Source organism: Cherax quadricarinatus, chromosome 1 (assembly GCF_038502225.1).
Source record: "Cherax quadricarinatus isolate ZL_2023a chromosome 1, ASM3850222v1, whole genome shotgun sequence".
In the NCBI taxonomy this organism is placed as follows: Eukaryota; Metazoa; Arthropoda; class Malacostraca; order Decapoda; family Parastacidae; genus Cherax; species Cherax quadricarinatus.
In genome coordinates this window covers 83,701,779-83,717,266 of record NC_091292.1, presented here as the reverse complement: position 1 = coordinate 83,717,266, position 15,488 = coordinate 83,701,779, and the positions used below count along the sequence as shown (strand labels likewise).

General features: G+C 39.5%; 1 protein-coding gene across 2 annotated transcripts in view; it reads left to right on the top strand.

Annotated features, from left to right (window-relative positions):
* LOC128685726 (sacsin-like) overlaps positions 1-15,488 on the top strand; it is a 73,203-nt gene that overhangs the window by 14,683 nt on the left and 43,032 nt on the right. Inside the window, exon 5 of one of the 2 annotated variants that reach the window (XM_070083359.1) lies at positions 1,979-2,126. The exons of the other annotated variant lie outside the window; for it this stretch is intronic. Coding sequence (XP_069939460.1) covers positions 1,979-2,126 — 148 coding nt within the window. The remainder of the gene's footprint in view (positions 1-1,978; positions 2,127-15,488) is intronic. 2 annotated transcript variants of the gene reach the window in all.

Here is a 15,488-nt window from a genome sequence, read left to right as displayed (position 1 = left end):
CGACTGGAACACTGGAATTAGCCAAAAATAGGGCTTAAAGTGAGTGAAATCGCCAGTTCGTAAATATCGCCGAGGTCGCTAACTTCACGAGAGCATAATTCCATAAGTTTTCCATCAAATTTCGTTCTTTTAGTGTCATTGCAATCGGGAAAAGATTCTCTATCATTTCATGAGTTTTTTTTTTTTTGGGTGGGGGGATTTTGCAACACCAGGAGACACCTCAGGATTTGGGGTTGCAACAGTCAAGGGGTTAATATGGTATTATTAATAATAATACAACACAATTTTATTTCTTTGCAAGTTTACATTGAGATCCTGTAGTTACAATAATGAGTTGTAGTGCAAAGAGAGCCACTATCATGCCATGGCATTATGGGCAGACTAAATTAATGGCTTACAGACTAGTACTTAATACTAGAGAAATTTATCATAGTTTAAGTTGAACATCTGTTTTTATTTAAAGCAGACAGAAAGTTAACTCAAGTTACAATCTGGGGATATTACATTTTGACAATTTGAAGGTATTTTGTAGGTTGTGTATATCAGTAGTAAATATTTAAGTTATATTATTAGAATATAATGTTGAGCATTGGTGAAAGTAGTTTACAGTATGAAAATGCTACCAGTATAATTTTGTCAACCCTGCCTCGGTGGGAGACGACCGACTTGTTGGTGTATTAAGGAACAGTATAAGTATTTGCCTCGGTGCACCGACTTGTTATTTATATTACAATGTAGTATTAAGTTATGTATGAACTTTGGGTATTTAAATTTTGAAGTATTAAGATTTAGGTAATTGGGATATCTTAATTTAAGTATTGAGTATTGAATATTTAGTGTAGGGTGACTAGATGGTTTTTAAGAAGTCTTAAATTGATGTTCTGACTAGGTTACTTCAGTATTTACTGGTAATGAGTTCCAAATTTTGGGGCCTTTATGTACAGAGAGTTCTTACATTGTGTGGTGTGGATACGGGGTACATCAAAAAGTGATCTGTGTCTTGTGTTGTGGTTGTGCGACCTATAATAATTTCATCTTGGCATGATGCATGTTTGTACAAGCAAGTGCAGGTCGGCCATCACTAATCCGGCATCGTTGAAACCTGTAGGGTGCTGGATTAGTGACTTTGCCAGATCACAGAGTGGCTAAATTAGAATACACTTAACCCAACAGTGATATTTATGCATCGGCAATTTCACCCAATTTATGCCCCATTTTTGGCCCATTCCATTATTCCAGTCTTACAAACTCGTAGCTATTTTACGTACTAGTATGTAGTGCTTTTTTGGGAGGCTATCATAGTAGTTTACACTATGTATGATAACTGTATTTATGTGTACCTATGCCTAAATAAACTTAGTCCTTGATTCTGGCTTATGAGCTGCTCTCTCTTGGGGCTAGTACCTGGACCCATTATGTACCTCTGATCAGGTGTAGATGTGTGAATGGTTCATTACCTTTGTAACTTGTTCAGGTATCAGAACTTTTGGGCCCAGTCCCTGGACCCATTATGCACCTCTAATCTTTTTTGACTACTGCTCACAGGGTGGGTATGGGGTGCATAATAAAGATGTTAACTAACTCTGAGACAAAGACAGGCAGACAGAGGTAGAGATAGAGAGGCCAGCCAGCCAGCTATCCACTTTCCTCTTAAAAGGGGAGTAGTAATACGACATGGCATTAGCAACTCCCTGGGGTTTGCTATATTTGCTCTAGTTGGCTCTCCATTGAACTGGTGATCCCACAAGGTACTAAGTGGTCCCAGATTATTTTTAATACTATGCACACTTGAGTGTTAAAACCCACTCTATACTGCCAAGGCCTATTGTGTCAAATTTGGAGGTAGGAAAAATAAAAATGTTGATCTATGTTTGTAGCGCTAGCAGTAAGAACATAGATCATTGTTTGCACAATTAATGGGTTAAATGTAATTTTGTCAATTTGTGAAATTAAAGTAACAACTTTTCATTATTTTCAGGGACCTGCTGTCTGTCTTTACAATAATGCAACTTTTACTGAAGACGACTGGCATGGCATACGCAAACTTAGTGACAGCATAAAAAAGGATGATCCTCTGAAAGTTGGGCAGTTTGGCTTAGGGTTTAAGTCAGTCTTTCACATTACTGGTAAGTTATATAAGGCAATTTGTAATCATTAATATAATGATTGGAAATTTGAAAGCACAGCATTTTAAGTAATTTAGGATCAATATTTTGGCATATGTGAAGATGCTTGTATCTGATAATGTCAGAATTAAGTTTCATTCGGTATAATTATCAAGATTAACAAATATACCTTCATCTAATTTTTTTATGCAGGCCTAGTGCTTATTGCATTGTGGTCAGTCAATTATATAGAGTGACTACATGACTAACAGTGTGGGAAAGGGCTGCCATACCTTTTTTGTAACTTTATTACACAATCTTCAGGGTGGAATAAACTGGGCAGGCACTTTCTGGACTTTCCTACATAGGGAGTTGAACATTTCACAGTTTCAGTTCTTTGGTATCTTTACAAGATGAGGTGTGTGGGTGGGGATTTGAGGTGCACAGGCTAATAAAAGATAGCCAACCCTGTTCTAAGAGTAAAATGTGAAGAAAATTTTTTCAAAAGATTAGTAAGAAAGTCACAGTCACAATTATTCTACTGATCAGACCTAATACAACAGAACATGTAATAATACAACACTGTCATAAACTGTTATTTGTAAACATGGTATTAACTTAATTTAGCTTTGACACAGTTTACCAATAACCTCTTAGGAGAGGAAAGTTAGGATGGCATTTTGATCTGTCCTTAATGAAATGTCAACACCCTCCATCCTCTAGCTATCAAACTTGGTGTCTGTCAGGCTAATACCATTCACATTAGTCTTGGTCATACACAGATAACCTGCACATAGCAGAAAGAAACCTATGATGACATTTCTGTCAAACGTAGATTATTAACTTGACAGTAAATGACTAGTTAATAGTCCGAGTTGGACTGAAATTTTCGTCATAAGTTTCTGCTATGTGCATGTTATTTGTATATTGTTGTAGTCATGGTATTTTGCCATTTTGTTCTAATCTTGTTCAAACTTCCCATATCTCTGATACTTCTGGTGTCTATTCCATTTCCTCCTCTTCCTGCTGATCGACAGACTTAAAGAATACAAAGGATGTGTTTACCTTGGTAACTCCAACAGTGCTCTTTTCTGTCATGTCCAGAGACCACAGATATCCTGTTAAATGGTCCTCTTCTAAAACCATCTACCTCCTCCTAGCCTTCAGAAACGGTCCTGTTGACACTGAGAGCATCAGTGGCAGAAGAAGTACAAACTAAATTACTGTGAAGGGTATTAGTTTGGGAAAAAGTAAGGTTCATGTCTAAGGAATGGAGGGTGTTCTTAAGATTTGGAAGACTGGAAATAATGGAAGGCATAGTCACAAATTATAGGTAGTGGGTTGGTAGACAGCAGCTGCTCAGGAAGGTACTACCGTCCTACCAAGTTAGTGTAAAACGGAAACCTGAAATTGTTTTACATGATGGTAGGATTGCTGGTATCTTTTTTTTCTGCCTCATAAACATGCAAGATTTCAGGTACATCTTGCTACTTCTACTTACACTTAGGTCACACTACACATACACGTACAAGCATATATATATATACCCCTCTAGGTTTTCTTCTCTTTTCTTTCTAGTTCTTGTTTATTTCCTCTTATCTCCATGGGGAAGTGGAACAGAATTCTTCCTCCGTAAGCCATGCGTGTCGTAAGAGGCGACTAAAATGCTGGAAGCAAGGGGCTGGAGAGTTTACCTGGAGAGGGTTTCGGAGGTCAACGCTCCTGTGGCCCAGTCTGAGACCAGGCTTCATGGTGGATCAGGGTCTGATCAACCAGGCTGTTACTGCTGGCTGCAAGTAAGCTGACGTACGAACCACAGCCTGGTTAGTCAGGTACTGACTTTAGGTGCCTGTCCAGTGCCTTCTTGAAGACAGCTAGGGGTTTATTGGTAATCCCCCTTATGTATGCAGGGAGGCAGTTGAACAGTCTAGGGCCCCGGACACTTATTGAGTTGTCTCTCAGTGTACTTGTGGCACCCCTGCTTTTCATTGGGGAAATGTTGCATCTAGCAAGTCCTTTTCCGGGGTTACTTCCCTTCTATTTTTAATGCCACTAGGACCAGCTTGAGAGTCACTGGACCTCTGTCACACAACAAATCTATCCATAGAGCTCTGTACCTTGCATTCCTGTAAGATTTTCCTAAAAAAGGGCCACAACATTGTCATTGTACAGGTTGCCAACACGGCTTGCAATAGCTGTGTTAGGGTGATTTTCATCCATAAAGGTTTGCAGTTCAAACCACTTTGCACACATTTCCTTAATCTTTGAAGTAGGCAACTTCTTCAATTTCTCTCTCCCATCTTCTGAAGCAGTTTCCTTAGTTGTGGCCTCTTGCTGTTGCAGATGCTCTTGCAGCTCATCAGTGGTTAGTTCTTCATTGTCCTCCTCCACCAACTCTTCTTCATCCTCCTCACTAACCTCCAACCCCAAGGACTTCCCCAATGCCACAATGGATTCCACAACTGGCATAGGCTTCTCAGGGTTAGCCCCAAATTCTTCAAAATCCCTCTCTTCTACACATTCTGGCCACAGTTTCCTCCAAGCAGAGTTCAAGGTTCTCTTAGTCACTCCCTCCCAAGCCTTACCTATAAGGTTTACACAACTGAGGATACTAAAGTGATCTTTCCAAAACTCTCTTAGGGTCACTCGAGTGTTTGAGGTCACTTCAAAGCACTTTTGAAACATAGCTTTTGTGTAGAGTTTTTTGAAGTTTGAAATGACCTGCTGGTCTATGGGCTGGAGAAGAGGAGTGGTATTAGGAGGCAAAAATTTGACCTTGATTAAGCTTATGTCCCCCAAAATTCACTCTGCCAAGTCTGAAGGATGACGCATTGTCTAATACCAGGAGGCACTTAAAGTCCAATTTCTTTTCCAGGAGGTAATTTTTCACAGTGGGGGCAAAAACATGGTGAAACCAGTCATAGAAAAAGTCAGTAGTGACCCATGCCTTACTGTTTGCCCTCCACAGCACACACAGAGTAGCCTTGAGGACATTGTTTTTCCTGAACACTCTGGGAGTAACCCCTTCTGTATAAATTACTAAATTTAAAAAGAGAAACTTTTGTTTTTCTTTTTGGGCCACCCTGTGGCCAGCAGTAACAGCCTGGTTGATCAGACCTTGATCCACCATGAGGCCTGGTCTCAGACAGGGCCGCAGGGGCGTTGACCCCCCAAAACCCTCTCCAGGTAAACCCTGCCTCAGTGGGATACAGCCAGTTTGATGAAAAAAAAAAAAGTATTCACAATTATACATTGTTGTACTACAATGTAACAAAGATACATTTTGAGTCAAGGGTTTAATTAAAAGTAATTATTAGAAATTATGTGGAGGATTTTTCACAAGAACAATCTCGAATTAACTTTCCACCCATACACTGGGGAAAACTCTTCACACAAAACAATATACAGGTCGGCCATCACTAATCCGGCAGTCAGTCATCCGGTTCCAAAGTTATCCGGCACTAATTTCAGCTAGCTTAATTTCAAATTTCCAGGGTCGCCAGACCAACCTACGGCTACTGTTTGGTGGCACTACTTACTGCAAAAGTCATTTCAATTTCTTTTTCTCCACTTATTGTTATAACCTGCCTACTTTTAGCCCTAGCCATGGTTCTAATGAATAAAAGAAATGCTTCTCATTGTGTAAAGCACATATACAGTACATTGTCCATAAAAGAAAAGGTGGAATTGAAGTCACTGTCAGTTGCTATGAGCTTCTGAGTCTCATGATGTCAACACTAATATCAACACTACGGCTTATTTACCTATCAATTGATCTTATGACATAATAAACAATATAGATATCATAAAAACATGGTAAATACTCCAGAATGAATACGTAATTGGCATAATACCGAGTGGTTCGACGGAGGTATGAAAAGGATATGGGATACAAGTACCATCCTCCTATCCCTCTTTTGGGGGCTTATATTAGAGAAAAACGGAGTATATCACAGGGCTAACTGTGATATACACTCATAATGCACCATAAAACTGAAGCAAAAAAGCTATTTTCTCTACATAGATTATCATACAAAGCAGCATATATGTAGAGAACCTAGGATAACCCAAAAAAAGTCAATGATTTATATCCAGTACCTGGCTTGGGCTTGTCAAATGTGGTTTTGGGTAAACATTTTTTTTCTCAGTTTGTTGGGCTATCTTATTGAAATTTGGGCAATGTATGATGGAAAGGTGCTTCGTAATGTTCAACATGGCCACTTGATACTGGAGTGCCACAGGGTAGTGTCCTTGGTCCCCTGCTCTTCCTCTTACACATCAATGATCTTCCCAATGTATCCCAACACCTTAAGCCTATTCTCTTTATTTATTTATTTATTTATTTATTTCCAATTTGTGCACACATACAGAGGTACAAAAAAAATACAGATAAGAGCAGTATGCCAAAGCCACTTATACTATGCATAGCATTACGGGCTGGCTTAAAATTAACTTAAGATTAACTAAGCAATGATTATTATTATTATTATAATCAAAAAGAAGCCTCTATACACTATCAATGATCTTCCCAATGTATCCCAACACCTTAAGCCTATTCTCTTTGCTGACAATATGACTTATGTCATCTCCCACCCATACTGGCAAGGAGATGTTTGAAAATATCAGAGTTAACTATGTATGTAATTGGTGCAGTGGATGACTGTAGTGAGAATTTGTTATCCAATAATTAGTGGTCTGAGCCCCATGCACACTTATAGGGCCAGGAGGGCCCTAGTAACGATAGTGCCCTCGAAATTTTCTTAGAAATTTGATGTATATGTGTATGAAATTTGAGTCCAATGCTCCCTCGAATATCATTTGTTAAGAAATGAGCTCTGTTTTTTTTTTCATTGTAAGTTTGTTAATAGTAGCACATTTTTTCTAAGTGTTATAGGATCTTAGTGTGGGTTTGAAATGCGAAAAAAATGTTAGGGTCAGTAAACTTCTTGAGATATGAGAGCTGCAAAGTTGGCACTCAATGCTCATCTGATGGCAACATCGAGTCCTGTTTCTGATATACCTTTTTTTCTCATTTTTATATTTTACATAATTTTAATGTTCTGATAATTACAATTTATTGTAGTTCTTGTCATTTCATAACCAATCTTTGTTCTGACACTAATATTAGGTAATTTACACTATGTATAATTGTATTTGTGTATACCTGTGAGACAGATAGACAGAGACAGAGACATAGAGACAGATAGATATAGATGGAGATAGACAGACTCTAAACTTGAGGTTAACATCACTTTCCTCTTGAAATGGGAGTGTTAATATGACATTACATCAGTGAATCCTTGGTGTTTGCCGCACTGTTTGCTCTAGCTGGCGCTTGATTTAACTGACACACCGAGTGTTAACCCTTTCAGGGTTTCCAACGCACTAGTACGGCTTACGCGCCAAGGTTATTGACGTACTAGTACATGTAAATTTTAGCGCCTTCAAATCTAGCGAGAGAAAACTGGTAGGGCTACATATGAAAGAATGGGTCTGTGTGGTAAGTGTGCACAGTATAAAAAAATCCTGCAGCAAACAGTGCATAATGACCATGTTTTTGGTTTAAAACAGCGACTGCAGTATATTTTTGTATGGTATTTATGGTTGTATTCTAGTTTTCCCAGTCTCATTTTATAGAATAGAAGACATATTACAGAAATTGAGATAATTTTGATTGGTTTCACAATGAAAAGTACCTTGAAATTGAGCTCAAAGTAGCAGAAATGTTCGAAAGTAAACAAATCATGCCACGCGTTCAATGCACGTCAATTGGCGAGTCTAATATTCTTTCACAAGTGCACTGATATTATTTATACCATTTCTACACCATTTGTACACTAATGCAGTAGTCTGCATAACAGTAAATCTATTTTTTGTGAGAATGAAAATTCAAATTGGAAAGCAAAAGATATGTAAGAGGGGCCTGGGATGTGACTAATGAACAGAGAAAATGTTATTTTAGTGCCAGGAATGTCTGTCTTGTTTATTTTGGACCCTATTTGGAAATTGGCATCTTTTGAAATTTGTGTGACATTGGCAAAATTGCCAATTTCTGACCACTTTATTGGATAGTTGAAATTGGTAAATGGGTGGTTTCTTGTACTCATTCGATAGAAAAAATGGAGTTCTAGCGAAATAGTTATGATTTTTGTTGACTAGTACACTGGAATTGGCCAAAAATAGGGCTCAAAGTGGGCGAAATCGCCGATGCATAAACATCGAGACTGCTAAATTCGCAAGAGCATAATTCCGTAAGTTTTCCATCAAATTTCATACTTTTGGTGTCATTATGATCGGGAAAAGATTCTCTTATCATTTCATAAGAATAAAAAAGATTGGATATCAGATTGGAGGGAGAGAGTATGGAGGAGGTGAATGTATTCAGATATTTGGGAGTGGACGTGTCAGCGGATGGGTCTATGAAAGATGAAGTGAATTATAGAATTGATGAGGGGAAAAGGGTGAGTGGTGCACTTAGGAGTCCGTGGAGACAAAGAACTTTGTCCTTGGAGGCAAAGAGGGGAATGTATGAGAGTATAGTTTTACCAACGCTCTTATATGGGTGTGAAGCATGGGTGATGAATGTTGCAGCGAGGAGAAGGCTGGAGGCAGTGGAGATGTCATGTCTGAGGGCAATGTGTGGTGTGAATATAATGCAGAGAATTCGTAGTTTGGAAGTTAGGAGGAGGTGCGGGATTACCAAAACTGTTGTCCAGAGGGCTGAGGAAGGGTTGTTGAGGTGGTTCGGACATGTAGAGAGAATGGAGCGAAACAGAATGACTTCAAGAGTGTATCAGTCTGTAGTGGAAGGAAGGCGGGGTAGGGGTCGGCCTAGGAAAGGTTGGAGGGAGGGGGTAAAGGAGGTTTTGTGTGCGAGGGGCTTGGACTTCCAGCAGGCATGCGTGAGCGTGTTTGATAGGAGTGAATGGAGACAAATGGTTTTTAATACTTGACGTGCTGTTGGAGTGTGAGCAAAGTAACATTTATGAAGGGGTTCAGGGAAACCGGCAGGCCGGACTTGAGTCCTGGAGATGGGAAGTACAGTGCCTGCACTCTGAAGGAGGGGTGTAAATGTTGCAGTTTAAAAACTGTAGTGTAAAGCACCCTTCTGGCAAGACAGTGATGGAGTGAATGATGGTGAAAGTTTTTCTTTTTCGGGCCACCCTGCCTTGGTGGGAATCAGCCAGTGTGATAATAAAAAAATAAAATAAGAATAAAAAAAAAAAATTCCGAAAATTTTTCGAGCCCGAGACCAGGCATCTCAGGCCAGTTGTGCCAAATTTAGAGGCATGAAAAATAAAATGAATATATACATTTAGGGCACTAACGTAAGAACGTATATATACGTTTTTACTGTTTAGGGGTTAATACTGACAAAACCTTCCATACAGTGGACCCCCGAGTTTCGTGATTAATCTGTTCCAGAGAGTCTGCCGAATGGCGAAAATTCACAAATGGCGAAACCATTTTCCCCATAAGAAATAATGTAAATCCAATTAATCTGTGTCAGACACCCAAAAGTATTAACAAAAAAATAATTTGTTTAAAGATTAACCCTCTGACTCTTTCGGTCGTACATGTACATCTTACGAGCCACGGTGTTTGATGTATACATACATGTATATACACTTATCATCCGACTTACAACCTGCTCGACATACGTCCACTCGACTTACGACCGTGCATCTAACAGCTGGGCTGGACCGGCTGATGCACACCACTGTACAATATTTGACAATACTCGCGGCGGCAATGCGTCATGCAGGCAGCATCAGTTTGAGTAACCCTGTCCTATCAGCAGCATCATACTGTATTAACTGTACTAACTGGACAGTAAATTTCACCATGGCCCCTAAGATGAGGTCTGTGGCAAGAAAGGTTCTTACTCTCGAACTCTCTATTTGTTTTCACTGTTGCACATAAACCTGTCTGTATCTATCTGCCTATATATCTGTGTATCTCTGTGTGTCTGTTTATCTGTCTGTCTTTCTGTCTACCTGTGTCTGTCTCCCTGTGTGTCTGTCTTTCTGTCTACCTGTGTGTCTGTCTTTGTCTACCTGTGTGTCTTTCTGTCTACCTTTGTGTCTGTCTACTTGTGTGTGTCTTTGTCTACCTGTGTGTGTCTTTCTGTCTACCTGTGTGTCTGTCTACCTGTGTGTGTGTCTGTCTACCTGTGTGTCTGTCTACCTGTGTGTGTGTCTGTCTACCTGTGTGTGTGTCTACCTGAGTGTCTGTCTGTCTACCTGTGTCTGTCTGTCTGTCTTTCTGTCTGCTTGTCTGTCTCAGAGCCACTCATTAAGAGTGTAATTGGTCTTGAAGATGCCATATTAATAATGATAACACAATAATAATCACTGAGGCGCATTAAATGTGTATAAAACGTTGATATAGACATTTTGCTTAATCCATCTATGATTTCTTTTTCAAAATTATATAATAAACATGCTACATAACATATAAATTAACAAATATGAGATGTTTTTCTGGTCGGCTTGACAGAGTGAACAGGAATCATTCGTGTCCGGGCTGGTAACAACAATAACAACGTTTGTTTACATAACTCGCCAACCTTCTACACACTCATTTTTTTATTCATTTAATCTTGTTTACTCACCTCTCTACATTAAGACTACAGATATTTTAAGGTAAGTAATAAGTGGACACAATTATTATATTATAGTTTAATAATAATAATATTATTAATATTAGTACATATGTATTATTGTAGTGTGAGAGTAATGGTGGTTGGGGATTTCAATGCTAAAGTGGGTAAAAATGTTATGGAGGGAGTAGTAGGAAATTTTGGGGTGCCAGGGGTAAATGTAAATGGGGAGCCTTTAATTGAGCTATGTGTAGAAAGAAATTTGGTAATAAGTAATACATATTTTATGAAAAAGAGGATAAATAAATATACAAGGTATGATGTAGCACGTAATGAAAGTAGTTTGTTAGATTATGTATTGGTGGATAAAAGGTTGATGGGTAGGCTCCAGGATGTACATGTTTATAGAGGGGCAACTGATATATCGGATCATTATTTAGTTGTAGCTACAGTTAGAGTAAGAGGTAGATGGGAAAAGAGGAAGGTGACAACAAGTAAGAGGGAGGTGAAAGTGTATAAACTAAGGGAGGAGGAAGTTCGGGCGAGATATAAGCGACTATTGGCAGAAAGGTGGGCTAGTGCAAAGATAAGTAGTGGGGGGGTTGAAGAGGGTTGGAATAGTTTTAAAAATGCAGTATTAGAATGTGGGGCAGAAGTTTGTGGTTATAGGAGGGTGGGGGCAGGAGGAAAGAGGAGTGATTGGTGGAATGATGAAGTAAAGGGTGTGATAAAAGAGAAAAAGGTAGCTTACGAGAGGTTTTTACAAAGCAGAAGTGTTATAAGAAGAGCAGAGTATATGGAGAGTAAAAGAAAGGTGAAGAGAGTGGTGAGAGAGTGCAAAAGGAGAGCAGATGAAAGAGTGGGAGAGGCACTGTCAAGAAATTTTAATGAAAATAAGAAAAAATTTTGGAGTGAGTTAAACAAGTTAAGAAAGCCTAGGGAAAGTATGGATTTGTCAGTTAAAAACAGAGTAGGGGAGTTAGTAGATGGGGAGAGGGAGGTATTAGGTAGATGGCGAGAATATTTTAAGGAACTTTTAAATGTTAAGGAAGAAAGGGAGGCGGTAATTTCATGCACTGGCCAGGGAGATATACCATCTTTTAGGAGTGAAGAAGAGCAAACTGTAAGTGTGGTGGAGGTACGTGAGGCATTACGTAGAATGAAAGGGGGTAAAGCAGCTGGAACTGATGGGATCATGACAGAAATGTTAAAAGCAGGGGGGGATATAGTGTTGGAGTGGTTGGTACTTTTGTTTAATAAATGTATGAAAGAGGGGAAGGTACCTAGGGATTGGCGGAGAGCATGTATAGTCCCTTTATATAAAGGGAAAGGGGACAAAAGAGATTGTAAAAATTATAGAGGAATAAGTTTACTGAGTATACCAGGAAAAGTATACGGTAGGGTTATAATTGAAAGAATTAGAGGTAAGACAGAATGTAGAATTGCGGACGAACAAGGGGGTTTCAGAGTGGGTAGGGGATGTGTAGATCAGGTGTTTACATTGAAGCATATATGTGAACAGTATTTAGATAAAGGTAGGGAAGTTTTTATTGCATTTATGGATTTAGAAAAGGCATATGATAGAGTGGATAGAGGAGCAATGTTGCAGATGTTGCAAGTATATGGAATAGGTGGTAAGTTACTAAATGCTGTAAAGAGCTTTTATGAGGATAGTGAGGCTCAGGTTAGGGTGTGTAGAAGAGAGGGAGAATACTTCCCGGTAAAAGTAGGTCTTAGACAGGGATGTGTAATGTCACCATGGTTGTTTAATATATTTATAGATGGGGTTGTAAAGGAAGTAAATGCTAGGGTGTTCGGGAGAAGGGTGGGATTAAATTTTGGGGAATCAAATTCAAAATGGGAATTGACACAGTTACTTTTTACTGATCATACTGTGCTTATAGGAGATTCTAAAAAAAAATTGCAAAGGTTAGTGGATGAGTTTGGGAATGTGTGTAAAGGTAGAAAGTTGAAAGTGAACATAGAAAAGAGTAAGGTGATGAGGGTGTCAAATGATTTAGATAAAGAAAAATTGGATATCAAATTGGGGAGGAGGAGTATGGAAGAAGTGAATGTTTTCAGATACTTGGGAGTTGACGTGTCGGCGGATGGATTTATGAAGGACGAGGTTAATCATAGAATTGATGAGGGGAAAAAGGTGAGTGGTGCGTTGAGGTATATGTGGAGTCAAAAAACGTTATCTATGGAGGCAAAGAAGGGAATGTATGAAAGTATAGTAGTACCAACACTCTTATATGGATGTGAAGCTTGGGTGGTAAATGCAGCAGCGAGGAGACGGTTGGAGGCAGTGGAGATGTCCTGTCTAAGGGCAATGTGTGGTGTAAATATTATGCAGAAAATTCGGAGTGTGGAAATTAGGAGAAGGTGTGGAGTTAATAAAAGCATTAGTCAGAGGGCAGAAGAGGGGTTGTTGAGGTGGTTTGGTCATTTAGAGAGAATGGATCAAAGTAGAATGACATGGAAAGCATATAAATCTATAGGGGTAGGAAAGAGGGGTAGGGGTCGTCCTCGAAAGGGTTGGAGAGAGGGGGTGAAGGAGGTTTTGTGGGTGAGGGGCTTGGACTTCCAGCAAGCGTGCATGAGCGTGTTAGATAGGAGTGAATGGAGACGAATGATACTTGGGACCTGACGATCTGTTGGAGTGTGAGCAGGGTAATATTTAGTGAAGGGATTCAGGGAAACCGGTTATTTTCATATAGTCGGACTTGAGTCCTGGAAATGGGAAGTACAATGCCTGCACTTTAAAGGAGGGGTTTGGGATATTGGCAGTTTGGAGGGATATGTTGTGTATCTCTATACGTATATGCTTCTAAACTGTTATATTCTGAGCACCTCTGCAAAAGCAGTGATAATGTGTGAGTGTGGTGAAAGTGTTGAATGATGATGAAAGTATTTTCTTTTTGGGGATTTTCTTTCTTTTTTTTGGGTCACCCTGCCTCGGTGGGAGACGACCGACTTGTTGAAAAAAAAAAAAAAAAAAAATTATTAATTTAGGGCACTGGAGCACAGATCCACTGTATAACACTTTGTCTGGATTATTTGGGTTATCCTAGGTAATTTATACTATGTATGATAACTTTAATTACTTGTACATGTGAGAGAGAGAGAGAAAGAGAGATACAGAGAGAGAGAGACAGCCACATTCAGTCAGCCAATCACCCACCCACCCACCCACCCACCTCCTCCTCTTTCTCCTCCTCCTCCTCCTCTTTCTCCTCCTCCTCCTTTCTCCTTCTCCTCCTTTCTCCTCCTCCTCCTCCTCCTTTCTCCTTCTCCTCCTTTCTCCTCCTCCTCCTCCTCCTCCTCCTCCTCTTCCTCTTTCTCCTCCTCCTCCTCCTCCTCCTCCTCATCTTTCTCCTTTCTCCTCCTCTTTCTCCTCCTCCTCTTTCTCCTCCTCCTCTTTCTCTTCCTCCTCTTTCTCCTCCTTCTCCTCCTCCTCTTTCTCCTCCTCCTCCTCTTTCTTCTCTTTCTCCTCCTCTTTCTCCTCCTCCTCCTCTTTCTCCTCCTCTTTCTCCTTCTCTTCCTCTTCCTCCTCCTCTTCCTCCTCCTCTTCCTCCTCCTCTTCCTCCTCCTCTTCCTCCTCCTCTTCCTCCTCCTCTTCCTCTTTCTCCTCCTCTCTCCTCCTCCTCTCTCCTCCTCCTCTCTCCTCCTCCTCCTCCTCCTTATATACTTCCACATATCCAAAACATTGCTGGGACCTATAAATACTTTGTATATATTCCAAGACAGTAGTAAATGACCAAGGCAGGTGTAAATGTCCACCTGTCAGTGTTTGTGACAATTTGAGTACAATTTCAGTACCTAATACTAGTGTCAGAACAAAGATTGGTTATGAAATGACAAGAACTACTATAAATTGTAATTATCAGAACATAAAAATTATATAAAATAATATGAAAAATAGAAAAAAAGGTATATCGGAAGCATTTCTGCAAGCAGCAGGACTCGATGTTGCTGTCATGTGAGCATCCAGTGCCAACTTCTCTGCCTCAAAAAATGTGTTTTTTTTTTCTCTATAATTTTTGTTTTTTTTTTAAATCGGGGCACTGCGGGAGTGAACATATACAGGTCTCCCTCAACATTCGCGAGGGTTAGGGGATCAAGAGCCTCACGAATGTTGAAAAACCGTGAATGTTTGGTGCCCCAATATATTGTAGGGAAATATATTACAATACTGCTTCCTTAACTTGTTGAACCATGAATAATCATAAAATACATGAAAACTTCGTAAATTGTACTAAATATATACATGTTATGCTTTAATAACGTATGTTATTTAATAACATGTATGTTATTAAATACCACAGACTCCACCACTGCGAGTCCCTAATACCCTTCCTCCGACCCCCGCAACTGGCAGCCAGCCCTCCCACCACTCAGTGTGGTGAGTGTTTTGTTTGTTCATTATTTGCTATTAAACTACAGTATAAATAATGTAAACCCATTCATGACTGCATATTGGAATGGCTATTAGGAAAGGTATTAGACGGTGACATCATGTGTTTACTCTTGAACACAGCAAGGAATCTAACGTTTCTGCTATTGCTAATAATAACAATAGTAATAATAATAATAATAAATACGATATAATTGAAGAAGGAAATTGTACAAAAATACAAGGGAGTGGTTGACACATCGTCAGTGTGACTTTGTTTATGCTGGAGTGAACATTAGTCTCCCTGCTCTTCCAAACATTTCACAGTAATTCAGCGGTTGAGGCAGTGGTATTTAATAACATATATGTTACAAATAATAATAGT